General features: G+C 38.2%; 1 protein-coding gene across 6 annotated transcripts in view; it reads left to right on the top strand.

The window, feature by feature from the left end:
- ITSN1 (intersectin 1) overlaps positions 1-27,540 on the top strand; it is a 126,522-nt gene that overhangs the window by 23,282 nt on the left and 75,700 nt on the right. For 4 of the 6 annotated variants that reach the window (XM_083817692.1, XM_083817693.1, XM_083817694.1 and 1 more), the window contains exons 2-9: positions 6,550-6,609; positions 11,590-11,682; positions 13,754-13,817; positions 21,348-21,508; positions 23,652-23,831; positions 24,300-24,393; positions 25,371-25,471; positions 26,067-26,130. In XM_083817692.1, coding sequence (XP_083673818.1) covers positions 6,582-6,609; positions 11,590-11,682; positions 13,754-13,817; positions 21,348-21,508; positions 23,652-23,831; positions 24,300-24,393; positions 25,371-25,471; positions 26,067-26,130 — 785 coding nt within the window. In that variant the 5' untranslated portion in view covers positions 6,550-6,581. The remainder of the gene's footprint in view (positions 1-6,549; positions 6,610-11,589; positions 11,683-13,753; positions 13,818-21,347; positions 21,509-23,651; positions 23,832-24,299; positions 24,394-25,370; positions 25,472-26,066; positions 26,131-27,540) is intronic. The other 2 variants (XM_083817695.1, XM_083817696.1) reach the window with 1 other exon arrangement.

Consider the following 27,540-nt stretch of genomic DNA (forward strand, 5'->3'; position numbering starts at 1 on the left):
CCTTCCCTGTTCTCAAACAACAGATCCAGGAGGGCTCCTTTCCTGGTTGGCTCAGTCAGTACTTGTGATGGGAAGTTATCTTCAACACGTTTTAGGAATTTCCCAGCTTTGCTTGTCGCAGCAGTATGATAGTCCCAGTTTTTGTCTGGGAAGTTGATGTCTCCCATAAGGACAAGACCAGCCGATGCTGGGATGTCCCCCACTTGCCTATAGAATGGCTTATCCGTGCCATCATCCTGGTCTGCTTTGCTATCTGCCCCCTTAATCTTCTCGCAGAGGCTCTTTACTTCACCATTCCTTAAGGCAAGGGCCTCACAGTCTAATCTCCCCTTCTCCTGCCCTGCCTGTCCCTCCTGGATGGCCGCTGGCCTGCAATCCCAGCGCTCCAGGTGGGGAACTCGTCCCACCAAGTCTCACTAATACCAGTGATATCATAGCTCTGGGAAAGGACCAAAGCTTCCACTTCATCGCATGTGTTCCCCATACTGCACAGGTTGGGTATGCAAGCACTTCAGACATGCTCCTGAACCCACAGTGCTCCTTGGGGCAGCAGAGACGCTCCCACTAGCCTTGCCACCCTCAGACAGGGCCGCACCATCCCTTGGCTGAACCCCCGTGTCCGTAATGGTGTCTCCCTCCCTGATCGATCCTGGTGTGAAGCCCTCTCAGTCAGCCTCACCAGGTTATGGGCCCAGGGACATCTCCTCCATCAAATGCTTTCCTGCCGTAGTGTCCCCAGCTTTGGAATGGGGACTGAAGTGGGGATTGTCGTTCCTGTCTGCTTCAGAAGGAGGATGTCAAAGCTAGTAAGCAGTTACCTCATCGCTTCTCGTCTGTTGGAAGGAAAAAGGAGCACATTTTCAGGGAATGAGTCAGTGAAGAAATAGTCTTCTATGTTTCTAAATAAACTCTGAACACCTGGCTTACTGGTTAAATGTGAAATTATTAGTATAAATATTTACAGGTTAAAGAAAGGAGAAATACCCAGAAGTATGAGCTAATATAGCCTGGAAAACTGGTGTTTGCTGAAAGAAACTGGGATAAAGAGCAAGCCAGTTGTTAATCTGGGTGGCAAATGAAGCCTTCTGTCTGGACCTTACACTTGTCTGATCATTGACCAAGTGTGTTCTTCATAGCATTTCTCTTGAACTTTGACCCTAAGGCCATGAAGTAATAAAATGGGTTTTGGACAATGTGTCCTTTATGTAGTATTTGAGCAAGGAGAGACAAAAATCTGGTGCTTCCTGGAAATAATTGAGGAGGGCTTTCTTACAAAACTACTTGAAGCGGGAGTGACAGAACAAGATGAAGTGGCAGTGCCATGGCAAAAAAAAAACACATTATGGCCATAATTGCTTGCAGGTTTATTGTACCCAGAAATATCATTTTTGTTGTCAGTCTGGGGCTTCCACCACAGTTGTCAACGGCCTGTTGATAAATGCCTCAATATCTTCTGCTTTTTGAAAGTGAGGAGTTTGCCATTCGACTCTGGAGCTGTTTTCTGATCTAGAGTGGAGGAAAAAGAAGAACGCTTCGGTACCACACCTGTTGCCTGCCGGGTGGGTTTGTAGTGATTTCTCTTCATTTGTGGTCAGCTTGTTCTTTCTCCAGAGCAGAAGATAGATCTGTTTACCAAAGTGACCTTCGCAGCAGCCCTTTGATCCTTGCCACAGGAATCTGAACAGTATTTGCGACTGTGCCCAGCCTTTTTCAACTGATTGGGAAAAAATACAAGAAACGGTAGAACATCCTGACGTTTGTGAGGGTGTTTACAGCCAGAAATGATTCCTGTGAAGAGCTGAAACTCTGAAAAGTTCGACTCAAGCTGGTGACTGTATTAACTATCTGATCTCCAAAGAGCAAGAGTCAGACTCCCTATGAACATCTCAAATTATTTTTGTTTTCCTACATCTATCTTAAATAACCAGGCTTTGCTGAAACTGTCGGAGTCCTTTTATTAATAGTAAGTGTAAGGACTTCTCCATGTAACATGGGAAAGCAACAAAACCTGCTGTTAGTCTGTGATACTCTGAGATGACGTCCTGCTTGGGGTATTTTGCCATAACTTGGAATTCGTGAGAAGGACGTGCTTTATCTGGTTTTCTTTGTTTGTTTGTTTGTTTTCCTGTAGGAGGAGGAAGGTGACTGATAAGTTGCCTTGAGGATTACTTTATGTATTGTGTGCCCAAGATATGTGAAGGCTGTTGAGGAATAGAAATGGTGTGGTGCATTTTAAGGAGAATAAAACTACTTTTTTTTTTTTTCCTGTGTGACTTGTCCCTGTAAAGACGCCTAGCACAGAAATAGCAAAATTGAGCTTAATTTATACCTCCTATGGCTTTTTTTATGTGTCTTTCTAGGAACATAGGCAACTTTAAATAGAAATGAGCAAAGTTTTGAGATGTGTTGTTAAAGCCTATATATAATACGTAGTGGAGGGAATTTTCATACATCTGACTTTTACGTCTCGTTAATGTAGTTGTTTTCAACCTGATCGCTTTTCAAGGTTAAACTTTAAATAAGACATCAGTATTTAAATTTACATCACCACCATGCTCATGTATGCTGAAAGCCTCATTTTCCTCTGAAGCCCGTAGGAAATCATGGACGGAAGGACTGCATTTATTCCAGTAGGGTTGTCCCAGAGGAAGAAAATCAGGGCTGAGAATCTATCTTCAAGTATTGTCCATCTCCTCGGCGCTGAGAAATAGCACTCAGCTGAGTGCTGAAAATAGGCTGAAAAGCGTGGGCTCATCTGGTCTTATTGACCCTGTTATTTCTGAGGAACAGTGCACTCCCCTTTCCCCACTTTCCTTGCTGGAAATGGTCACTGCTGGTCTTTGTGGGCTTTCAACCTCCTGAGAGCCGGAGAGGTGAAGCCCTTGAACGCAGCAGGTGTGCAGTGAAACTGGAGGATCGCTGCCAACCCTTTCTGCCGGCTTCTGACAACATAGGGCAACGTTCCTGAGCCGAGAAGAAGCACAGAGGGCAGAAGTATGCAATGTGCCTCGTGCACTTGCAAGCGACTGCTTGACTGGACCATCATTTGTTCCTTGTGCTGCTTTCACAGATGTGAGACCCCAAAGACATCCTGGTACCACACAGGCCTTTGCGGGCAGAGGGCACGGGGTTGGGTTAATATGGGCACCACGCTGGGAACTTGAGCACTGGGAGAAATGCAGGGTCTGTGAACAATCATAGCATTTAGTGGCTCATGTTATGCTTAGATTAGATGTATATCTTCTTGTTTATGGACTGATGCGTGGTAGAAGAAAGTGTGTAACTGTGGGATTCTTCTAAATTGTCAGTGCAGTGATGCACTGAGCCTTTTTGTGGGCACGGGGAGGTGAGTGGCTCAGTGCTCTTCATTGCGCTTTCTGAAAGCAGCATAAAGTATCTGTTGCATCTTCTGATTGCTGAGCAAAGTAAACTATTGGAAGGACTGGTGTTTAGCAATTCATTACTTGCATAATTTTGCTTACGGTGAGGGTTTTAGGTTGGCTTTCTAAGGACAATGCTTACAGTTGACTAATGGTGCACTTGTGGTTCCCCTTACTGTCTTTCTTCCTTCTGCTTGAGTAACTTCTGAACTCTTGGGCAATTGCAATCACATTTGTTAGAGAATTAAAAAAAAAAAAAAAAGCTAAAATAACCGAGTTCATACAAATCTGAATACCAGTAGTTGGTTAGAGAGAAACTACTGCTTTCCCGCAGGGAACTGACAGGGCTGTTCACCCATACTGCTTTGCTGTCAGCTTTCTGCTTGCTTCCCAACTTTTGTTTTGCCATGTTACACGTCTTTTCTTGTTGGGGGTTGCTGGGAGGATCTAAGAAGGCGCAGGGAAGTGTTCACGCTGTTGTGGAACCAGCAGAGATTAGGGTTTAAAGAATGCTGATCCAAAACAACTTGTTGCTGTTTCAAAATAATGTTGTGAATTGAAATACCAGTGCTTGTATTTCTATTGCAGTCATTAGAAATATACAATAAATTTATAACATAATGACTGTGCCAGGTGTTTTTCAGATAAATAATACCTGCTCTCTGTCCCAGAGATCTTGAACTGCCCAAATACTCAAAAAACTACCAAGTCACCCAGCATGAGAATGGTGTGAAATTCCTGCTCTCCCTTGGTCTTCATTTTCATATGTAACAACCCCTGAGCTGGTAGAGTCGGCTGTCTGCAGCTGCAAAGTTTAATTCCTGCAGAGGTCGGGCCCCTGGCATTACCTCAGGCATGTAAAATGAAATCTCTGGTTGTGGAAGTTAGGTGTACCGTTGGCAATAAAGGGCAAACTTAAATTACTCTTTTACTGGGGTACAGTGATCGTTCTCTCTCTCTGCTTCCTGCTGTATCTCTGCGGTCTCTTGTTTTCCAGGCTCCCAAGTTTAACCTAGCTTTCTGTTCCTTTTCTCCATTTTACTCATCACTATTTACTGCTTACTGTTGTTTACTGCTAACTCTTTTTTTTTTTTTTCCTTCCAGCATCCATTCTGCTCTTTTCAACGGCATTATGCTTTCTTTGACATCTACTACAGGCATAGTCTTGAGACTTCCCATCCCTCTCCCTTCTGTCCGATGTGGTCAAGGTAGAGGAGCAATAAACTACCAATTCTTTTGGAGTTCTGGTCATATAGGGAGGAGAGTCCATAAGTGACCTTAAATCCACTTCCCATAAGTGGCTAAACACTTTCAGTCCTTTTACGCACTCTTCTGTCCTAGTTCTTAAAATATTTCACTTTTCTCAGCTTGCACAATTGAATAAGTGGATATCTTTTATTTCATTTCTTTCTTAAACTCTAGTTCTCTTCCCTCTCAAGTCTGAGTTTCTTTTTTTTTTTTTTTTTTTGGCTTTCTGCTCTTGTCCTCCTGTGGCTGCCATAAATAATGCTTTTCCTGTCCTTCTGCATCGTGTGGGAAATTGCAGCAGGAAGAGAATCTGTGCTCTTCTGGTGTCCCTTCTGTTATCTCTGTGACACTCGAGTGCCATAAGATTCAAGCATACATCTATGGAAGTTCCAACAACTTTTTCTTCTAGGGTTTGCTCATAGTTTTAAGGAATAGAAGCGTCATAATAAAGATACTGACTGCACTTTATAGATTAAAGTGGTCATTTTTCAGCACTTCAGAAACACTTTTGAAATAGCCGTACTACCAAGGTAGCTGGGTTTGCAGTATTTTGTGAAAATACTGGATCAGTAGGTGTGTGATTCCAAACTTTTGAGATGATGCCTTCTCTGCGTGAAATTGGTATCGGCTGCATTACCTGGCATTTGGAAGAAGGCTTCTGAGTCATGCACCACGCTTGGTTGCCCTGCCAAATTATGAGCAGAAAAATCAGTATTTTCTTCGTAGTGTTTTAAATTGCAATTGATGGGGAGACTGGTTCGCAAAAATGCTGTTTTTTTGGTTTTTTTTTTTTTTTGCCTTTTTTCAGTGACATCTGTGGTGTGCATATATAGTAGGTTCCCAAGTTGGAAGCCAGAAGAGTATGTGGGAAGTGTGAAAGGGGGGTGGGGAGGGGAACAAACAAGAAATTCAGACAAAAGGAAATTGTTGGTGCAAGTTAATGCCTTTTCTTAGTGATATTGATAAATTTCTGCTGCTGTTCAAGCAGTCTAAATTATTCTCCTTCTGGTTCTGTTTCCTTTTGCTTTTCTCCTGTTGCCTGGAAAACATGAGTGGAATCCAGTAGGACAAGAGGCTGCTTTTTCATTGTTTTGCCACTCTCTTGCTAGCTATTGTCCTCTTGGCTCAGGCAGTTGATGTCAGTCTTTGTGTGGCAAAAGAAAAATGTTTTTCCTTTTTTTTTTTTTTTCCTTTAAAGATTAAATTTCTGGACTCTAGATTGCTTTTATTTGAGAAGTAAGCAGTGTTAAATTAAGAGTATCTCCCACCAACTAAAGCTTTTTTCCTTGTGATGTCAACTTCAGCACTCTATTCATTTGAACACACTTATTAAATTTGTGGGCCGATTTCAGGGTAAAGGAGTCTTGCAATCTAGTTTCATTTTTTAATGTACTTTGTTTAAACAAAGGAACTCTAAGCAATACAGTGCATTTTATGATTTTTTATTTATTTTTTGTCAGGAGTGAAAAACAGATCGCTGACAATGCTGTATGTTTTCAACAGTTGGAAACAGAGCCAATTTTGCTCTTAAGTGGGAGCAGAGCTGTTACACCCGGTGAAGTAATACAGTATTGAGCAGTGTCACTGAGATCTTGTCAGTTGGGGCTGACTTAGTTCTGTTCTTTACTACATCACTGTTTATTTATAAACGAAGATCATTTTTGAGGGCATTCTTGAAACAGAACTGAAATGTAGCTATGTTTGCTAGTTTGAAAAGACACTTAAGGATGGACAGAATAGCACAAAAAATGAGACATTTAGATCTCTTGCAAGTAACTATTTTTTTCAAGTAGTTTTTACGTAATACTGTTTCTTCATTGCCTTGATTTTTCCTGTACTAATCGATGGTGGTACAGAAAATGTACTGAAAGTGGAAGATACCGTAACTGTTTGTGATTATTATTGTTTTTATTTTTTTCAGGCATCTATTAACAAGCTAAAAGTGACAGAACCATGGCTCAGTTTCCAACACCTTTTGGGGGTAAGTCATTTGTAATGTATCCTGAACGGTTCTTGTATGCAAAAATTCTGCATAAACGTGTTGTTTTTCAGATATGTTCTGTATGGAAGTGTTTATGGAAATGCATCTTCCTGAGGTGATAGTTTATCAGACTTGTGATGTTCTTGCAGACCCATTAGAGAACATGCATGAAATTTTGTGGAGACGTCTCAGAAGACTGAAGCAGAAAAGCTGCACTGTTTCCCTTCTTGTGCATTGATCCGTTGCAGTCCTTCAGTTTGTTCGTAACTGTAGGGCAGATCCAGGCCACTCAGTCACTGACAGCAGGGCAAAGCCTCAGTCTGCAGTTACATAGCTTTATCTGCTTGTTTTAAGTTTCCTGACTCGGTTCTGTCTGCATTTTGCATATTTTATTTCAGAGGAATTTCTTGCTTCATAAGCACTATTTGTGGTTGAGATGTGGATGTGCTTTTTCTTTTAGGACTCCTGGACTTTTTCATTGCTAAAAAGTATGGCAGATGCTTTTGTATGCCATCACTTCAAATTTCTTTCCTGTATTGTACCATAATCTGTGTTTAGATAAGAAAAGTGCTGTGATTTTTAGCTCTCCATTTGTAACAGGGGAAGGTAATATATCTTGAACTTCATTTTTTGTGAAAAATCTAGAAGGGACCCTGGTAGTGCAGTACAAGCATTGTTTTTTGCTACCCATATGAAATACATTTTTGAGCAATCTATGATCCAATTTTTTGCAACTAATCTGAAGGAAGATGACAAAGATAGATTTCAGTGCTGAAAACTAGTAAGGAGTGGAATTAGTTTGGTTCCCCTTAAACTGAATGATGCATCTGTTACATGCTTATCTCTGAAAATGTAGATATGATTCTAATTGTGTGTATAAGTATTTGTGTATGAATTCGGATGCAAAAAATGTGTGTGTAGGTATATGTGTACACAAATACATGAATATATATGGAAGTCTAGTTTTTGGGATGTGATGTAGCTAGGAACTAGATTTCTAACTAGTGTTAGTGTTTCAGTAAGAGACTTTAGTAAAAAAGCATGTTATTCAGAGTGTGTTGTTGGAGAGACGCGGTTCTTGTTAAACACGATTGATTGGATGCAATCTCTGCCAGTCTGAAAAAATCCATGAAGTACAACAGAAGAAACACATCTTTGCAAGTGGTAGCTAGAACAAACGTATAATTGGAACCTGTCATTCACTGCCTCAGTTATCTCGAAGTCCAGCCCTCTGGAACTGCATCTTGTTTGATGCCAGACTTAACTCAGTTTGGGAGCAAAACTAGCTGCCAGAAGTTTTCATCAAATAAACTCGCTGAACAGTGTCCTGTAAGATACGCTTCTAGGTCGCGTGAAATGTGGGAATAGCTTCATTTCATCTGATTTTCATCGTCTAAGAAAGTCGTGATGTGAATGGAATCTGCTGGTTTGGACTGATGTGTTTCCTTGTGTTCAGAGTTAGGGCTGTGCTTTGCATGCACCGTACTTAAACACATGCGTGTGTTCTTAAGGGAACTCTCCTCTTCAAAGCATTCTCCTCTGCCATGTTTAGAAAGTTCTTATTGCTTTACAGATGGATAGCATCTTTCTTTTTTCAACTTTATGTATTGCCATTTGATCTTGCATATGTTGTCCAGGATCCTGTTAAGTGTACTATGTGGCTTTAGGAAGGAATGAATTTACTATTTCTTCTCAAACAGCTTTTCCGATCTGGCTGCTCTACAAAGAGTGGGTTGAAATAAATATGTGGCTAATGTAGTTTCTGGAGTATCTTTAATTTCAAATGTGGTGTGAGGGAAGTCTGTTTTGGTATTTGTACTTAAAACAAATCGACCAGGTAGCATCACATCTCCTCTTAGACGAATGACAGCAAAAGTCTGAGATTGTTATGAGAGGAAATAAATGGGGTTGTAAAGAAAATTCCAGTTCTTATGGGGAAATGTATTCCCCTTTCAAGAATGCAACATTTTCTGTTACCTGCAGTCACTGATCAAGATGCAGACGAGATTTATGCAGTCTCCATCTTGGGAGAGCCCTTGCTCCAAATGAGTGATCTCTGGTATTCCTCTCCATGTAAATATAATTAATTATCATTTTGTTTTTGTTTAACTTCTTTCTTTTTAAAAAATCTTGCAAAATCATTTTGGGGAATGGGTATGGAAACATTACAATACCCACCACATGAACTGGGCTGACTCACTGATGTTCTAGAACACTGTTCATTTTAAGGATGACATTAACAAAATTGAATAGGCATAATAGGATTTTTTTTAATTGTCGGGAAGAATGTGTGGTGTGCTCAACCTTCTGTTGATTAGTCCAGGAGAAGAAAATGCCCATTTTATTTATTAGAGTGCACTGCTTCACTTTTGCAGATGAGATGATTGCTGAGCCTTCTGTAAGAAAAGATGGTTAGAGGGCTTGCTACTGTGTTCAAGAATAGCTTTCCTATGAGTCAATTTTGTGGTTTGATGACGGCTTCCTTTGCATCCAAATATACTGAAATGCCTCCCAACTTCTGTGTTGGCATCCAGGATCTGAAGCCACGAATGATGTCTTGATGCTGGGAAAGATCCTACTTCATGCCCTCCCATAGATCTCATTGTTTCCTCAAATAACAAAAGATGGAAATGAGGCAGTATCAGACGCCATTCATAGCTCTTGTGAAGAGCCTATTATATTTGCTTGGTTTAACTTCATCTCTTTTGATGTTCGTATCCTGCAAAGGAGATCTACTGTTTCAATACCATCCAAGTCTCCATCTGGAAGAGTAAATACTGACCATCATTTTTTCTAGTTTCAGGGAATCCAGAGAAGAAATAAATAAATTTTGTTTTCAAATAGTTAATAGAATACATTTTTGGTTACCTCATGCCATAAGAGTTCTTAGTTGTGGGTTTTATTTCCCTCTTTGGAGAAGGATAGGAAGAGATGTTCTTTGTTGTTCGTGGTGTTTTTTTAGGGGGAGTACTGGAATCATGTATACCTCAAATTGAGAGAGAGAGAGCCAGAGAATCGTTACAAATGTCACAGTATTTTTCTTTCTCCCCCACATTGTATTCAAGAATTTTTCCCTCCAAGTGTAAATTACCACATCCAGCCTTATGATCTCATGCCAGAGTAGTCATGTTTCCTTTACAGGGGGATGGTCATCTGCCATTACTTGGCCTATACTAGTTGGCCTAGCCTGTATATTGGTCAAAAAGTCTTAATCAACACTATTTCTTTTCCTCCTGTCAGGAGTTTGCAGGAAGATGGAGGTGATAGTTCCTTATGTGAACTGTTGCGTTTTGGCACATTCACATTCAAAGGAGAATCCCATTTCATCCTCACAGGGAGCACAGCTATGAAACCTGTTTACAGTGCCTCTTGTTTCTTTGGACTAATCTTAAAATGTCCTTTGTTTGAATGAGATATTATCTACCTGCCTTCTTCTAGAAATACATAGGTTATCTGAAACAGAGATGACAATTTTTACCAAGAATGTAGCTTTTCCTTCATTAACGAAACCAAACATTTAAAAGGATGTTTCTCTTCCCCTTGCCCATTTTATTTTCTCTCCAAAGTATATTTTGCCACATGAAAGTAGTTTTTAAATGGAAGAAATTTAGGAGGCAGGAAATTCTCATGTTCTTCTTAACTGCTGAGTTTGATTCTGACTCAGCCTGCAAGCAGTTTGAAGTACTTGCTGTGGGTATTTGTGGTCCCTGTTACCTGAAATTGAATCTCTGAGGATTTAGTGCTGAGACAGAGTGAATGCTAGATCTCCTCTTTGTTTTCACAGAACAGTGATTCCTTTAACTTGGATGCCTTCAGATCGTGACATGTCTATACAGTAGGAGTTACAGGAAGTCGCACTAGCACAATATACTTCTCCAGATGTTGAAATCTGTTACATCTGTTGAGATGTGTTACTGGTCTACAAATTGTTGAGACAAGCCTGCAATATAATGTTAGATAGTTCGTTGGAGGTCTCAAGTAGAAGATGAGATGTTGTGTTTGCTCTGAGTACAAATAATCTGGAGGATGAAAGTGAAATGTCTGGAAGAGGAGAGAGAGTGGATCTGTTGCAAAAATCAAAGTAGAACTAAAGAACGCATTGTAGGAGCCTGGCATTGTAGAAGGGGTAGTAAATCTCAGTGTAAACTAAATATTCACCGCCAGCTTAGGAGCGTGGTGTGAAGAATCTGGTCCTTGTAACGTACTCTTACTCAGACTTCTCAACCTTAAAAGATTGATGAGCGTACTTTCCTAAACTGTGCTGTTGTTGCCAATGAAAATTGTTAATCGTCTGGTTTCGTCACACTTTTCCTAGACCAGTAAGGGGGAGTTCTCCTCTTACAAGAGTACGAAACCACATAATACACATCTGACGAGCTGATGTACCTTTTCAGTTAAAAGAACTTGAATTTCATTTCAGCTGTACGTGCAACTGGCTCCTCACCACCTAAATATGTATTATGAGATTTCTGCATTCTATCTTCTGGTACACTGATGTTGCCTTTTAATAGCCCATTTGTAAGTTTGATTGCAATTTGGGTAGCCCAGTTGTGACTTAAGATTCCTATGAGCAAGAGGAGTGAATCAATGATCAGCAGTCATCTTAACTGGGTAACATTTAGTTCTAGTGTGACCAGGGAGGTGGTGGAGTCACTGTTCTTGGGGATGTTTAAGGAAAGTTGGACCTGGTGCTTAGGGACATGGTTTAGTGGGTGATACTGGTGGTAGGGGAATGGTTGGACCAGATGATCTTGGAGGTCTTTTCCAACCCTAATGATTCTACGATAATATTGCATAAGTACTAACTGGCTATTTTGGGATTCATGGAACTTGCGACTACAGACTTTGGAGGAATAGCTTCTATGTTTTTGTATGTTGTTTTCATAGGTCCGGTATGGTGTGATTTAATTATACTCAGAAATAGGGAAGGTTTTTTTTTAGATGTTTCTTAATTTTGTTTTTCTGTCTCTCTTCAACTAGGCAACCTGGATATCTGGGCTATTACTGTGGAGGAGAGAGCTAAACATGATCAGCAGTTCCACAGTCTGAAACCAACATCTGGATTTATCACTGGTAATGAAATAGTTTTCACTTCTAATTTCATTTAATTAAATCTTAACTAATGAATCTAAATATGTACAGAGCTGCCGAGGAGACAATAGGACATAAGAATTTGAAAAATTGAACAAGTCTTACTCACTTCACATCCTATTTTTCATTTGCCTTGCTACATCAACTCCACCTTTTCTGATATTTTACTGTAAACTCTATACCTGGTTTATGCCACTTGATTTTTTAAGTAGAATTAAAATGATTTATAGCTGGCTCTGTACAGCAGCTGTATTGTGTAGAGGCAGCTGATACTTATGAACTGCAGAGTTACAATTCAGAATGTGGAATCACCCTGATGCTTAGTAATATTTATTGTGCTTTAATGCCCTTGGTGAAGTAACTCCCTGTCCTGAGCCTGGCTGAGATAGCATTAACTTTCTTTGTGGCAGCCTGCGTGGTGCTGTGTTTTGCAGTGTTGATAACACCATTTTGGCTATTGCTGTACAGTGCTTGCACAGCTTCCAGCATTATCTCTTTCTCACACTGCTCCCTGCTGTGAGTAGGCTGGAGATGGTTAACAAGTTGGGAGGGGACACAGCTGACCCAAACTGACCAAAGGGATATTCTGTACTAGTATGCTCAACAGCAACAACAACAACTGGGGGAGGTGGATGCACTTTTTTTCCAAGGTAGCCATTGATCAGAGACTGGCTGGGCATTGGTTGCTTGCAGGAGGTGGTGAGTGATTAACTTTGCATCACTTGGTTGTTTTGTTTATTTTTTTCCTCCCTCTTTCAATTATTAAAACATCTTTATCTCAGTCAACAAGCTTCCTGACTTTTCACACTTTGCTCTGCCTATTTTTCCCCCTGTTCTGCTAGGGGGAGAGAAATTAGTGAGTAGCTGGTTGGGTCTTAATTTCTGCTGGGGTCAACCGGCTACACTAACATACTAATAGACTAAGAAGTCTGTTTAAATAAAGATCTATTAATTTAACTGAAGTCTGTTTCAGAAACTGATTGTTTAAATTAGTGCAATCACTGTGGGTGACCTTTTAAAAAATCTAAATGGCAAAAAATGATGTAATTTGTGGGAAGCAAAGCTGTGAATAAAGGCTGCATTGGTCCTGCTAAGTTTTCATTTAAAAACACTGATTTGCTTTGGTTTTAAAGGCAGTATGGTGTCTACTTGTTTTGTTTCGTTACATTAAATTCCCTTAAGAGCTATCTAAAATCTTATGCTCAGTGGAAATAAATGTAAGGTAAAGCTATGTTCTACCTTTTCTGCTGTCTGCCCCATCAAGAAGATTTCCAGAGTATGAAATCAGAATTGGATTCTTGGCAGAGTCTCATCACACCCATACATAGCTCCAAGTATACAATTTGATTGTTCCTGCTCCTGTTGCATGACAGACTTGACACAAAATCTGTTGTAGTTCAGTATGTAAGCTAGTACAGTTTTTATTGACTTCCTTTGATAATTAGTGCTATTTCTAGTTTGTTTACAAATTTCCTTTACAGGCCACATTATTTCCAAGTGCCTAATCCTTTTGTAATTGTTTTTCTATCCTTACTTTTAATTGATATTTGGAAAATGACTGAAATGTACCATTGCTTTCTTTAAGGGATGCTTTATCCTGGGTTACACATCAGGATAAAAACCACTTTATTTTCTTTGTGGCAGCTGACTAGCCTTTTACTACCAAAAATCTAGGATAGAGTTTGTATTGATACGTAATTTCTTTGAAGGAAAAAATTTTCTTGTTCTCACAAAGCACATGATTCCTGCAAAGAGAGCCATTGACACAAATTAGGTACTGTGAACTGTGAGTTTCCCGTAGTACTAAATGTTTATGTCCAATTGACTTCATGTGGTGCTGACTGTTGCAGACTGAAAAAGTATGTCTTTGTTGGAAATATCTTGTAGGTTCTTGAGTGGCAAACCTTAAATATCATTCTCTGTTGTGTATCTGTAGCATTAAGTACTTATGGCTTTACTGGTGTTTCCGATTTAGATATTTTGATTCATGATTTCCTCTTTACTAATTGGTATTTTTAGCATTTTCTGAAATGATGTCCTATTTATTTTATAGGTGATCAAGCTAGAAACTTTTTTTTTCAGTCTGGGTTACCTCAACCGGTGTTAGCACAGATATGGTGAGTATATGGAGGAAGGGGGAGATTGCAGTTATGTTGGAGCATGAAGCTCACTTGTACAGACTTGTGCAGTAATTGTATTTCATATTCTGGGGTTTTAAAATCACCCGTTTTGTTCAGTGTGCTTCCAAAAGTCTACAAGGCAAATACACTTTCTAGTATTGTTTAGCTGAGTTTCTAAGTTACTTTTTCAGTTACTGGAAGTAGCCATCCTTCTACAAATGGCGTTTTTGAAGTTAGTGATTTGGAACCCTCATTACAAACTACCAAATGCTTTCAGTTTTGTTAAAACTATACCAATACAATCATTAAGCACGTTAGGTAGTAGTAAAATTCTTTTTAATTAGCCTATGTAAGACTTGCAAAATTTATTACCAAATTAAGACTGACAATAGACTGTTTTCTTTGTATTTGAAGATACAGTTTGAAAGCTTGAAATTTTTAGTATTTCTTGGTGAGTTTAGACATCTCACAGTCTTCATTGCTGTACATTACACATCACAGATATTTCTACAGTCTCACAGTTTTCTTCATGCAGGAGAACTTTTGCTCTAGATTACATGACCCTTTTGGATTCGGAAGTGCTAACTGTAGACTACTTATAATTTGCATTAGTTATATTACTACTAAAACTTTCTAGAGTGGAAAAAGCAGCAGAGCGGTGGATAACTTTCAACAAATGTGTTAACTTTTTCTCTGATGTTAACTGTTCGAAAGAGAGGGTAATTTATTGCATTTATAACAACTTTTTGTTGTAGTAAAGGCTTCAGAAGGCAAAGTCTTGCTCTGACTGAAGGAAGAAAGTTATTTTCTTGCAAGAAAAACAATCGCTTTGGAAATATGCATGCTTTAAAGAGGGACTGGATTTACATGGCTTTTAAATAAATAGCATATTTTCTTTTCAAATGACTTTTGTCTTACAAATATCAAATCTGGTCTTGTTACCTTATTTGCTAGAAGGCTCAGTGAAAGTTCAGATGTCCCTGTGGAACTTATCTTGCTTCTTAATTAAAGAGTGAAAGAGGTTTTGTCTTGAACAAGACATCCTTTCTCCAAAAATGTTCCATAGGCATTAGCTTTAAATAGGTGTTAACAAAACTAAACAGTTGTAAATAGTCTGACTAAAAATCTCTTCCTCTCTGAATTATTCAGTTTTTCAGCCTCTTGAGAGGGAGAGAATCATTCCACTGGTTCTGTAGTTGTCATAGAGACAAGACCCGAACTTGCACATTTTTTTAAATAAAGCTGAACTAAAACTTATTCATGCTGCCTTTCTAAATCATACCAAAAATGTAGGTATTTCCCTTTTTCTCATTGTCTGTCTTCTTTTTTCAATCATCTCTGAATTAAGAGAAGTAATTATTTAAGTTAAAGTCTAGATCAGTTTTATGAATTCTCAGTTGGAACTAGAATAACCAAGTAAGACAATATTTGCATAGTGGCTGTAAAAATAAGAGACCTCTTAAAAAAAAACAACCTTCTTTTTCCCACCACTTGAATGATTTAGCTCTTTTGATGAATCAGTGAATGTTTGTTTGTAAGCTACCGCTTATTACTGCTGTCCCACAGAAACAATAGAAGTTAGACTGTTTAGTGGCAAGAAGTCCTTTGCAGCCTCCAAAGGACGTCACAATATGCTCCAGACTGCACTGAAAAATGTGAATCATTGTTTGCCTTAGCTCCCAGGGGTAAGATCTATAAGTGGCACTTGCTTTGTGGATTTAGAAGTTAATAGCAATATTCTGAATGTTGCCTATCCAAATTTCTATTAACATTGGTGTAGGACTGTGAATATTTTAACAGAGGGGGGAAATCTGCCATTAAAAGCCCAGAATCTCTGTAAGAGATAAGATCTACATAAAATATTTTTTATCAGTATTTTGTAAATAGATGGAAATGCTTACTTTATATAGCACGTGATTAATAGAGGGAGAGAAGGGAAGGTAAAACACTCTTCAAGAAAGGAAAGTCACTATTCTGAGTTAGAGCAACTTGTACAAGTCTTCAGATTAATTTTCTGATCCTAAAAATATGGAATCATGGGCATGTTGTATGTTGCAAGAATTTTCCTATTCTCAATGAGCTGACTTATTTGAATACAGTTTATTATATTCATGTCTGCAAGATAAGAACCTAGCATTTGTTTCATAAAAGGCTACCTAGAACTGTATGTAGACAAACCTATGCTAATACGAATTTCCATCTGTTTTGTTGGCTATGGAAGTTCTCGTATAGAAAAAAAACAACTGGGAAAGGAATTGCAGGGGGGTTGGACTAATGAATGACAGGCCAGCTTTCTGAGCTTTCTGCAGAAAAATCAAACTCTCTTTGACTTTCCAAACATATTATCTCATGAGTGAGAGAATTTTGTTCAAGTCAGCTGTATAAGGATTATAGCAATCTTACATTTTAAGTAAATTTGAATTGCCTTTTTTTTTTAATCATGAAAAAGTAGTTTTTACTAGAACTTCAAGAAATACTACCTAGCTGAAGTATCAGTTAAATGTTTTCTTCTTCAAGGGCTGCTTTGAGGATATTCTGCAGTTGGTGTAATTGTTTTCTAAGATGACGCTCTGAAAAGTATATCTGATTTAAATTTCTGCTATTAGTCAGTGTTTCCTTAGTACTCATGTTCTTTAAAACAGTAGCTCCATGCTTTTTAGCACTGAGAATTCCTGTGTCCTTTCTACACAGCATTCATGTAAGAAAAAAGAAGTCTCCGTGTCCTTGGTGGAGCAAACTACTGGAATTATTGTGACATGTCATGTATACTACTAATCTACCCTTTTCAGGCTTTGTAGTATCCAAAGCTGTTTTTTTTTTTTTTCTTTTCTTTTCAAAAGCCTCTAAGTAGGCATTGAATTGAGACAGCAATGGCTTGAAAAATAACTGTTTTTAAGTAGGTAACAACCTGGCTGTCTTCTAAAGCTCTCTGGAGTGCTGGCCTCAAAAAGCATCTTCTGTGTAGCCTGTCTCTCTTGAATTAAATGGGAACTAAAATAATCAATGCCAGCTGTTCTGGTGTGTTTAGAGTTATTTGGTTTTTATTTTTTCAGGACAGACTAAAACTGTCAGGTGACACTACCTTTTCCTGACATACACTTCCCTCACAAGCTCACACTTTCTTAAATTTCTATCAAAGTGTGGATCCGAAAGATAAAGGGGTGGCAATTCTATGAGTTGTAGATCTTACTATACATGCATCGCGTAAGTGAATGATGAAAAAAAAAGTAATTTCTCCTTTTATGCCTGAATTTTATGACACAGTGTGGGATTGTATATTCTAATATGGGAATATGAAACTAAATAATTCCAGGTTTTTCAACTGCAGGGTGTTTCCTTGCTTTAACACTGTTGTTTTCATAGAGGTGGATGTTTTGTAGCCTAATTGTAAGCACATTTAAAGGACAAAAATGCCTGCGTGCTTAGTTTCTGTCTTTAATAGATGCAGAAATAATCAAGTTGTCTTTGCATTCTGAAGAAAAAAAGGAGAGAAAGAAGCAGGAAAAGATCTGTAGGGGAAGAATTTTGTCACCACCTGTAATCTAGCATTGTGATGAAGTCTGCTGTAGTTTTTCTCATTAGAAAACCCCTGTTGTAAACACAGGCATGTTCTATGAAATATAATCAATATTTGGTCAGTGTTTAATTCATTTACTGCTCTCCACTAGTTTCCGGCCAGACCTTAAATGAAGCAAATTTAAGGACATTACATTTTTCCAAATTTCATTAGAAGCAGAACAGTGTAATTAGTGTTTACTGTCAGGCGCTTGCTGGATTTAAGGTGATGTTTATTCAAAGTAGCACTGTAATCTAACAGCATGACAACTAGGTTCAATAATTAGAAATGGAAATTTGTCCTATTCATTCACTAAAGATTTTGTCAGACCAAAGCTGATTTTTGTTAACAAGCTGTGAAAACATGTATAAATTCTGTAGCATGTATGTAAATTTTTTTACTGAAATTCACACTATTGAATAAAATAACAAAGCCATTGGTGTAGAGTAAATGAGTTGAACAGAAGGTCAGACAGTAAATTAAAACTTACTGATGATTAAGTGAAAGGAGTTCAGTGAAAGCAGTAAGGCTGGTGCATATCAAAGTTTCTTATTACTGGTCAGTTAATATTTTCTCATGTTAAATGCAAAGACTTACTGTGTTCTTGCAGTATGCTGCTAGTGTCTGGAGAATCAAGGCTGCCTACAGCACAACAAGTATTTACTCTTACTGCATTTTCATGGCCATGTATTTGACAGTCTCAGAGATTCTGCTTGTGATGGAAAGCCCCCAATTTTATAAATCAAAGTAGTTGCATGTGTAGAAGCCACTTACGTTGAACAAATGGCTTATAAATGCATCTCGTGTAATTACTTTGCTTAAATGCAGAGGTGTAAGGAGCATTGCAACTATTTATTTGAGTTGTTGGTGCCAGTTGGTCACAGCGGAGCTGACTGACTTCTCTGTTGAGGAAGGTGTCTTCCTTGGGAGGACCACTGATGACTCAAGTCAAAAAAATTGTTTCTCCAGATTATTTTCCCTGATTTTGTATGCACATCCCCAGGTTTGCTAGCTGTATAAGCCTGGATTTTACTCTCCCATTTCCACTGGGCATCTGACAGAAGAATGGCTAAGCAAGCATTGAACAAAACTTTCATTAAAAACAAACAAACACACATTTTCCCCATTTAATAATTTTGCATTTTCTTTAGTTGCCTTTGGAAAGGTGTAGAGTGTGCTGGTAGCTAATTATCTTCTGGTTTCCATTGTTCTTAGCACTCTTATTTTTCTAGTGAAGCTATCTTACACTTAGTATACTTTTTTTCACTATATGTTGGTTTACTTTCTAATGCAAAACCCACACGAGGAGCACTTCAAAAATACAGTTACCCATTTTCTGACATTCTAACACTCCAAATAACTTTTGCCTCATCTTACCTAGCATGTTTCAGGTTTGTAAGACTTGCAGCCTTATTTCTCCCAAGTGGGACTTTTAGAAACCTAATGTCACTGTTTATAGGTGGTGACTAATGTACGTTATATGAACTGTTTTGGTTCTAAAAAGTAAAAGGTGTGTGAAGAACAAAATTAAAATATCCTGAGTAATACCCTTCCTTGTAAGCCTGAGAGAAGATTTTGAACAGCAAAAATTCTGCAACATGTTGTGGGACATTTTTATGCTAGCTGTTGTTGTAAGAATGGCAATTCTGTCTCTTTTCTTTTCATAGTTAAACTATGAATTCCTTCAAAATGAATTAGGGCTTATTACAGGAACTTTAAGTTGAAATAAACATTTCTGATAAAGAGAAAATGTCAGAGAGATGCAAATGTAGAACTATATACATGCAATCTGTGTAGAAGCTTTTGTATAGTGTCTTGTGGCGTATATGCTGGAAACTAATAAACTCATAGTACTTTTATGTTCAGAGAAAGCTGTTGCACTTAAGAATTAACAGAATGTGGATAACCTCAGTAACAAAATGTGAGAAGCCTACTTTGCATTTTACCTATTCTCTAGAAGTAACTGTACTTTGCATTTCAAAATACACATTTTTTATTAACAATTACTGTCATCTAACCTTACCGCTCAGAAGAGAGAGGCTTCACTAGGGTTCTCCCACTTGTCTCTGCAAGCTGCAGGAAAACTAAAATATTAAATTTCCGTTTTAACTTAGCCAGCCATTGCATCAGGAGGTACCAGTGTTTTGCTTGCTCTTCATGGAAGAGTGATCAGAGGCTGAGGCTCTAGAGCAACGGTGCTCTGCAAGAAAGAAATACTCATTCCAAAGTTGTACTTCTCTTGGTCCAGGTTTGCTGTGCTGGTCTTCTCTCTTCCTTCTGCTGGTTGGACTACCATAATTACAGTCTTGACTGCTGTAGTAGGATCTTATTAGCTGATTATTTGTGAAACAAACAACATACTAAGTGATATGACTGAAACTTGAATCCAAATTGCATTATGCTATGTGGGTCCCAGAATCAGTTTTGACTACAAATTTAGGTTTTCAAAGACTAAATGAGATTAAAGCGAAGTCTAAAGTTACTGAAAAGTAGACAGCTTTTATGTGTAAATCAAACTTCCCTGTGATACAGAGATATATGTTTGCACAGCCAAAACTTGTTCTCTAATGGAATATATGTAGTAATTCAAAATCTCCGAGGGAGTGGTGCAATGCATACTTTTCTTTCTAACTGTAAGCCCCAGAGTCTACAGTTCGCTCATAAGACTTCCTTCTTTAAATACTGCTGCCAGATTCTCAGTTATTTTGTCTTACTCCACCAATGTCACAAGGTTGGCTGTACTACTGAAAATGTCTTAAAAATATTAGGAAGAGTTGGAGTGTCTCCAGTTTCGGGGAAGTGCTACTGGCAGCTTAAAGCAGGGGAAACTAGTAAGATACATGGTTCATCTGTAGTTGATCTGCTGGGATCTACCTCTTTGTTGAGTTTTCCTAGTGTTTTTTTTTTTTTGGGGGGGGGAGGGGCTAGGCTGGGAGGGTTTTCAGGCTTTGAATGCTTTACCACTGTTTTTACCAAACTATCTTCTTCTTTAAGTATCAATTATAAATAACTGTCATTTATTGCACTACTTTCTTGATAACTTTTGGCATACATTGATGAAAGCTTTTGTTGATGAACAGTTGATCCAGAAATAAAGCTCTTTTTTTAATTAGACTGCCCAGGTCCTTTGTGTTGTTCTGTCCATGACATGTAATGTATACATGAGCTTAAAAATGCATAGTATTAAAATACTGAAATATGTACTTAATTCTTCAAATGAATGCAAAGAAATAAGCATACTGTGAAAAACTCAGCTTATAACTGATTACATTAATTAATGTGCATTTACTGTATTTTTTGGCTTGCAACTGCAGGAACCAACATTCTTCTTCCTGCTTCTCCCCCTTTCTACCCCCCACCACCAACCCTCTCCCATTCCCTGCCAAGCATGTTTTTTTTAACCATCGAATGAAGAAACAAAAAGAAGACAATTTAAGTCAGACTGCTCTAAATGAAATCCTATTCAAGATCTAGGCTCAATGTTTTTTCTTGAGTATTATTGTTTAACTGAAAACCCAATTGTACACTTGCAGATACAATGGTGCTTAGTAAATTGCACAAATTTAAAGAACATTTTGTTTTAAGTGTAGATAAAGTACTAATTTGCAGACTAAGTCATATGATTCCCAGTGGTGCTGTTTGTAGTGCCACATAGATTTATTTGTGTGATTTTTACAAAGTTTTAGTACAACTACATTAATCCTTTCTCTCAGGTTGCTTCGCTGTAATTCCTCTAAGAGTTGAAAAGTGGCTTTAAAAATATTTATTTGCCACTCCAAGAAAGAAATCAAGAAACTTTTGGTTTAAACAGTGTCTTGTCTGATGACTGTTTTTAGCATGGTATAATTGTTTTGGAGTGGAAATTTATTAGTCTTGAATATTACATGCCTGTGTGTGTGTGCGTGCTTCTAGGTCAGTTCCTGAAGTTCATAATTAAAGAATCTAACTGTGAGAATTGTGTATTTTTGTAGGGCTCTAGCTGACATGAACAATGATGGGAGGATGGATCAGCTGGAGTTCTCAATAGCTATGAAACTTATCAAATTAAAACTACAAGGTTATCAACTCCCATCTGCACTGCCTCCTGTCATGAAGCAGCCACCTATTGCTCTGCCTAGTGCACCAGGGTTTGGTAAGCTCTTCGTTGTCCTCCTGGTTAGCTTGTATTATAGCAGCTAAGCGTAATTTGATTTTCATTTTGCAGTTTCTGAAACAGTGGTACTTGGACACAAAACCAAATGCTTTAACTTGCATGCATATGCTAAAAGAAAAATGTCATTGAGTTTTGCTTTTGGCACCCAACCCTACTCAATAAAGTAAGCTTGGGTCCTGTTTGCTTTAGGTCTTACACTGCTCCCCATATGCTCCAAATAGAAGTGTTTGTGAGAAAAAAAAAGATAGACCACCTAGCAGGGCTAGTACATTCCAAAGTAATGGAGTTTTTATTTAAACTATTTTTATTAATCTCTATTTTTATTAAGGGATCTCCAGCTTTGGCAATACGTTTTTCTTGATTTTGTACAAATCAGGGTGGTAATGCACCCCTCTGCTTTCAGTTTTAGAACTAAAAGCAGAACACGTCACTGATATGACCTAGAACAACTGCTGATTCATTTCTTGTGGTTAGTACTGCCAAGTTCACCATCATTTCAAGGAAAGGAATAGGTAAAATAGGTTAGAGAGAGAAGCCAACAGGGGTTTATGAAGGACAGGTCCTGCCTGACTAACCTGATCTCCTTCCAGATGACCCGCTTAGTAGACACGGGAAAAGCAGTACCACGGTAGGGATTGTCCCGTCGTATGCAGCACCAGTGAGACTGCACCTTGAGTACAGCGTTCAGGTTTGTGTCCCTCACTACAAGAAGGACATTGAGGTGCTCAAGCGTGTGCAGAGAAGAGCAATGAAGCTGGCGAAAGGACTAGAAGACAGGACTTAGGAGGTGCGATTGAGAGAACTGGGGTTGTTTAATGTGGAGAAGAGGAAGCTGAAGGGAGACCTTATTGCTCTCTACAACTACTTGAAGGGAGGTTGCAGTGAGGAGAGTGTTGGTCTCTTTTCTCAAGTGACAAGTGATAGGATGGCGAGGAAATGGTCTCAAGTTGAACCAGGGGAGATTTAGGTTGGATATCAGGAAGGATTTCTTCCCAGAGAGGGTAGTCAAGCATTGGAACAGGCTGCCCGGGGAAGTGGTGGAGTCTCCATCCCAGAAGGTTTAAAAGATGTGTGGATGTGGCACTAAGGGACGTGGTTTAGTGATGGGACTCAGTAGGTCAGGTTCATGACTGTACTTGATGATCTTGAAGGTCTTTTCCAACCTTGATGATTGTATGATTCTATGTTGAAAATATCTAAATGAAGCTGAACCTCATGTTTGACACCTTGATATTCTGCTGTAGTGAGAGGTCCTTTACCTTTCTGGTTTAGTCATTGCTGTAACTGAGGTTGAATGGTGCCTGAGAGTTACTGCCATCATTATGAAAACGGAACAATGCACTTGATAAACAGCATACAGTCCTGTTGTTTGATTAGTGGTTGCTACGCAGATTTTACAGTTTTTATTTCTGACTGTAAGAAATCAGTGAAATTGAACAAAACAAATACTGCTCTAAGCGAGAAAAGGCATAATAAAGTCACCCCCCTCCCCCAAAAAAACCAACACAAAAAACCAGCAAAATCCATGATTTTCTTTTTTGTTATTCATTGTAAACTTGATCTCAGCTGCTTGCACACAGCCTCATTCTTCCCATTGGCATGACTAGACCTCCTTATGCTCCCTGTTATCCATGCAACTGTGCTTACACCTAAAATACCTCATTACTGTGCTTTATCCTATTAGCTTTGCACTGTTTCATCTTGACAATAGTCTGCAAGCAGTTATCCTGAAGCTTGTTCTTTTCAGCTGTGGCTACATGTAGACTTCGGGTTCATTACTCACTGGAAGTTGACAGTACTGCTCTTCATTTAGTTCAAGGGAAACAATTCTTTTCTTCAGCAAATGCTAATTTACTTTTTTTTGGTCAGTGTTGCATCGAGCGTGATCTTATATGCATACATTATAAAATGGTATTTTGTTCCCTCGACATTGTTTTATGTTGCCCTGCCATGGTAATGGTGCAGCGGACTGTAAGAGTTCTTTAGAGGGGTGTGTAGAAGTTTCCATTTCGATTTGTTCTTTAATTCTGCATTTACTGCTGGCTTGCAGGCTGCCGGTAAGTCGTTACATCACAGTAGGAGTCTCTAAGTCAGAAAAAATGTCTCCTTTTCTCCCCCGTAGGTATTGGGGGCATTGCCAGCATGCCATCTCTTACAACTGTTGCCCCAGTGCCAATGGCATCAATTCCAGTAGTAGGAATGTCTCCGCCATTAGTATCTTCTGTTCCTGCAGCAGCAGTGCCTCCCCTGGCTAACGGAGCTCCTGCTGTTATACAGCCTCTGCCTGCTTTTGCTCATCCTGGTATGCTATGTACTGAAACTCTTTACTCTCTTGCTATTAACAAGTTATTTTGCCATTTTCTTTGGATCCGGAGAAAAATAGACATGGACTTAGCTATTCTAACTTATTTTAAAGAATGGTTTTGGATAAAAACCATACTTTGGTTTAGCCCAATGTAATTGGTTAGCAAACTTGTTAAAAGAATGTATATGCTGTACTGTAACAGTCAGTCATGTTGAGCAACAGTGTGATAAATCAAGCTTGCCTGTAAACTGTTAACTAGAAATTGGTCTGTTGCTATCTATTTATAACTATTGAAGTACTGCTATTTGTTGGTATTACTTTAAAATACTTAATGTTTTTTAAAAAGATACTATCAAAAGAACCATAATATATATTTTTTTGACATTAGGAACTAAATGAATGTCATTGAAATTCTACAGTTTAAAATGCTAATACTAAAAAATACATGCATTTTCTTATATACAGCCACATTGCCAAAGAGTTCTTCCTTTAGTAGATCTGGTCCTGCATCGCAGCTAAACACAAAACTGCAAAAGGCACAATCGTTTGATGTGGCCAGGTAAGATGCTGTACAATGAATATACACGTGTATCTGGTTCCTCCTTGTTAGAAAAACAACTTCTCTAACAAAATTATTCTCTGAAATACTACTTACTTGCAGAAATCAATTCCTGATGAGATACTACTTCAGGATTTCATAGGATACTGTGGTTTTACAAGGAATGCGGATGAGTAATGAACAATTGAAATATAATAGGCTCTTACAGTATGTGTTGATATAATTTGCAAGCTCTTGAAAACTTAATTTTTAGAAAAGCATATGATTCCATAAACATAATTTGCATTGTATACTACTGCACAGGCACTCTCCTGTTAGTGTGGAAACATAAGTAAAATTAGCAACTGTATGATTATTTTAAAAATAAATATATTTAATATATTAAATTTTCCACTGTCTGCTCAGTGGACCAGGGAAAATGGATTTGGTGAGTTCAGTTCAATTTTTTCACTGTAGTTTGGTATGCTTTCAGAAATGCTTGTATAATTTTTTTTTTTCCTTAAAAAAAAAAGTACAAAGTTTGAATGTGCTTAAAGACAGAAAAGCTACACTTATTGGTTTTCAGTATGAAGACTTGTCAGACTAGCAGTTAAAGTCAGGGTAAAATGAGATATTACTTCCACTGACTGTGCGTTTCCTATCATACGTTTAGGTAAAAGCTTTTAGCTCCTCTAAAACGTTTAGCTTACTTAATTTCTCTGCTAGTAAAGGAAAAAACAAACAAAAAAACCAGCAAGAATCTTAGGTCTATCATTCATCTTTTCCAAAAAACAGCTTCGAAGATATGACAAATGTTTTGAAATATGAAGTCAAAATTGTTGTGGTTTCAGGAATAGAAGGGAATATTTGGAAAAGAAACATTTCTGGATAAAACTTAATCTCTGTGCAGCACTTCATCCTGTTGTACTTGTCACTTCATGCTATTAAATTTAAGATTGTATTTTTTTCCCTCACCTCTATCCCTTTTTTAATTCTAGTGTGCCTCCTGTGGCAGAGTGGGCTGTACCTCAGTCATCAAGACTGAAATACAGACAGCTGTTCAATAGCCATGATAAAACAATGAGTGGACACTTAACAGGTATTGAAACAGTTATTGTCGTTTCCTTTTTTAACTGTAAAAGATCAATTATAATAGCATTCTAAATGCTGTTTAGATGGCAAGAAACTCTTATCTCTCCAAGTTATCACTGACAATATTTTTCTATTCAAATTTCCCAACTCCTTAATGATCTCTGATATTTAGTATCCTTTTGTTAACTTTCTTCCTGTATTGGGAAATGATTCTTGGAAAGGGTACAATGCGTTTTGTGAAAACTTCTGTAGCCATTTGTTATGTTCGACTCATCCACTGATGGGTGTTCCTATCCACTTTCAGAAATAGAATAGAACAGCACTCTGGCTTAGTTTCACTAGTTCTGAGAACATCTTTGCTTTTCATAGCTTTTTTTTTTTTTTTAAGTGAGTGTTGTGAAGGATGGAAGGGTTTTCTATTTTTTAGTATTTTCTTTTCGAGGGTCTTAAGGATAGCAGTGTGTATAGCCTGTTCACAATGATAACATCTCTTTGGCGGTACCTATTCAAAACTAACCTCTGCTTGTGCAATAACTACATGGCAATACAAGAAAAGGAGAAAAATGCTTATATGTTTATTAATCCTTGTTTTAATTTGTTAGGTCCACAAGCAAGAACTATTCTTATGCAGTCAAGTTTACCCCAGGCTCAGCTGGCTACAATATGGTAAAGATAAATCTAACGATTTCTACCCAACCGGAAACTGTACTTACACCTCTATAGTGTATCTTGTTTTTTTCTCCTCTCTTTTTAATCTCTCTCCACTGATAAATCATTATATTTTGCTCTTTTGAATGTTTAACTTTATAAAACAAAGCCTGCACTCTGCACTGCCATGCCTATATTAATATTACTCCACAAAACCAAAAAAGAATATATTTTACATTATACCCATAGGTGTTTTATATGTTGGGTTTCAATTGTGGGGGTTTCAGGCAGACCAAATGTTCAGCCTCCCGTCTTCTACATCCTCAAGTGTATGTGATACAGCACTAGTGAAAGTTACACACTTGCACAGGTAGTACAAAAGGAAACTTAATCCAGAACCATACTTTCTTTGGGGCTCATCTGCCTTTTACATGAATTTCTAAGACTTGTTTTCAAGGATCTGGAGTTATGCACTTCAATTCATGAATTTTAGCAGTATGTGTCTTGGCTTCTCTTTTCCTTTCAAGTTCTTGTTTGCCAAAGTTTATCGTGCTCTTATTGTCACATGGATTAGTCTCTCTTTTCCCTTATACTTTCAGAGGTCATATTTTCCTATGTACTGTGTAATGTTTCTTCGTTATTACTTGGTAGTACTTAGTTACCATTGATTTATGGTTATCTTTGGTGACTTCTCAATGACTTTCACACTGCTTCTGTACATTTTTAATTTCCAGTTTCTCTCTGCAAATTATTTCTAATTAACCTCTATAATTTAAAAGTCTTTCCTCAAACACCACTGTTAACAAAATAACCTGTCTGACTTCTGTTGTGTGAGGATGTCAACTATGTTGTCACTGTAATGTGGTAGTTAAGTTGCACTTACTTTCTTTGCTAAGCACTGATGTTTTTGTTATATTAAAAAACAAACACTCTCTACTCTGTTTCCTAACAAAGCTACTATAAGGAAAAAATAGCAACCTGATCATCCAGCAGATGATTAGTCAGAAAATTCTGTGCTTGTTGCCAGTGCTTAAGTAGGTTGTGTGGGCAGGGGAATGACGTCAGCATGCTCCAGGATCTAAACATAACTGTTGTAGTTTTTGACATTCAGAACTGCCAGGTCTATTGAGATACGGAATAGACTTTATGCCTTTGTTGGCCTCGGTATTGTTTCCTTTCCTGACTTTTATTCTCTGGCAGTGGAAACCGCCAGGGCAAGGCTTTTCGGTCTGTATTGGCCGTAGACTCACCTTGTTTTAGGGGTGGATTCACTGATTCATAGGCACACAAGATAAAGTACCGATGTTCAGCAAGTCAGCTATTTTGTAACAGCTGTTTCAGGGGCAAAGAAGCGAACCCATACTGTTAGAGTAGCTGAATTATATCCTTGCATGCTAGATTTTCATTCTACCAGCTTGTTCCTGTGCC

The sequence above is a fragment of the Anser anser genome, assembly GCF_964211835.1.
Source record: "Anser anser genome assembly, chromosome: 1".
Taxonomy (NCBI): Eukaryota; Metazoa; Chordata; class Aves; order Anseriformes; family Anatidae; genus Anser; species Anser anser.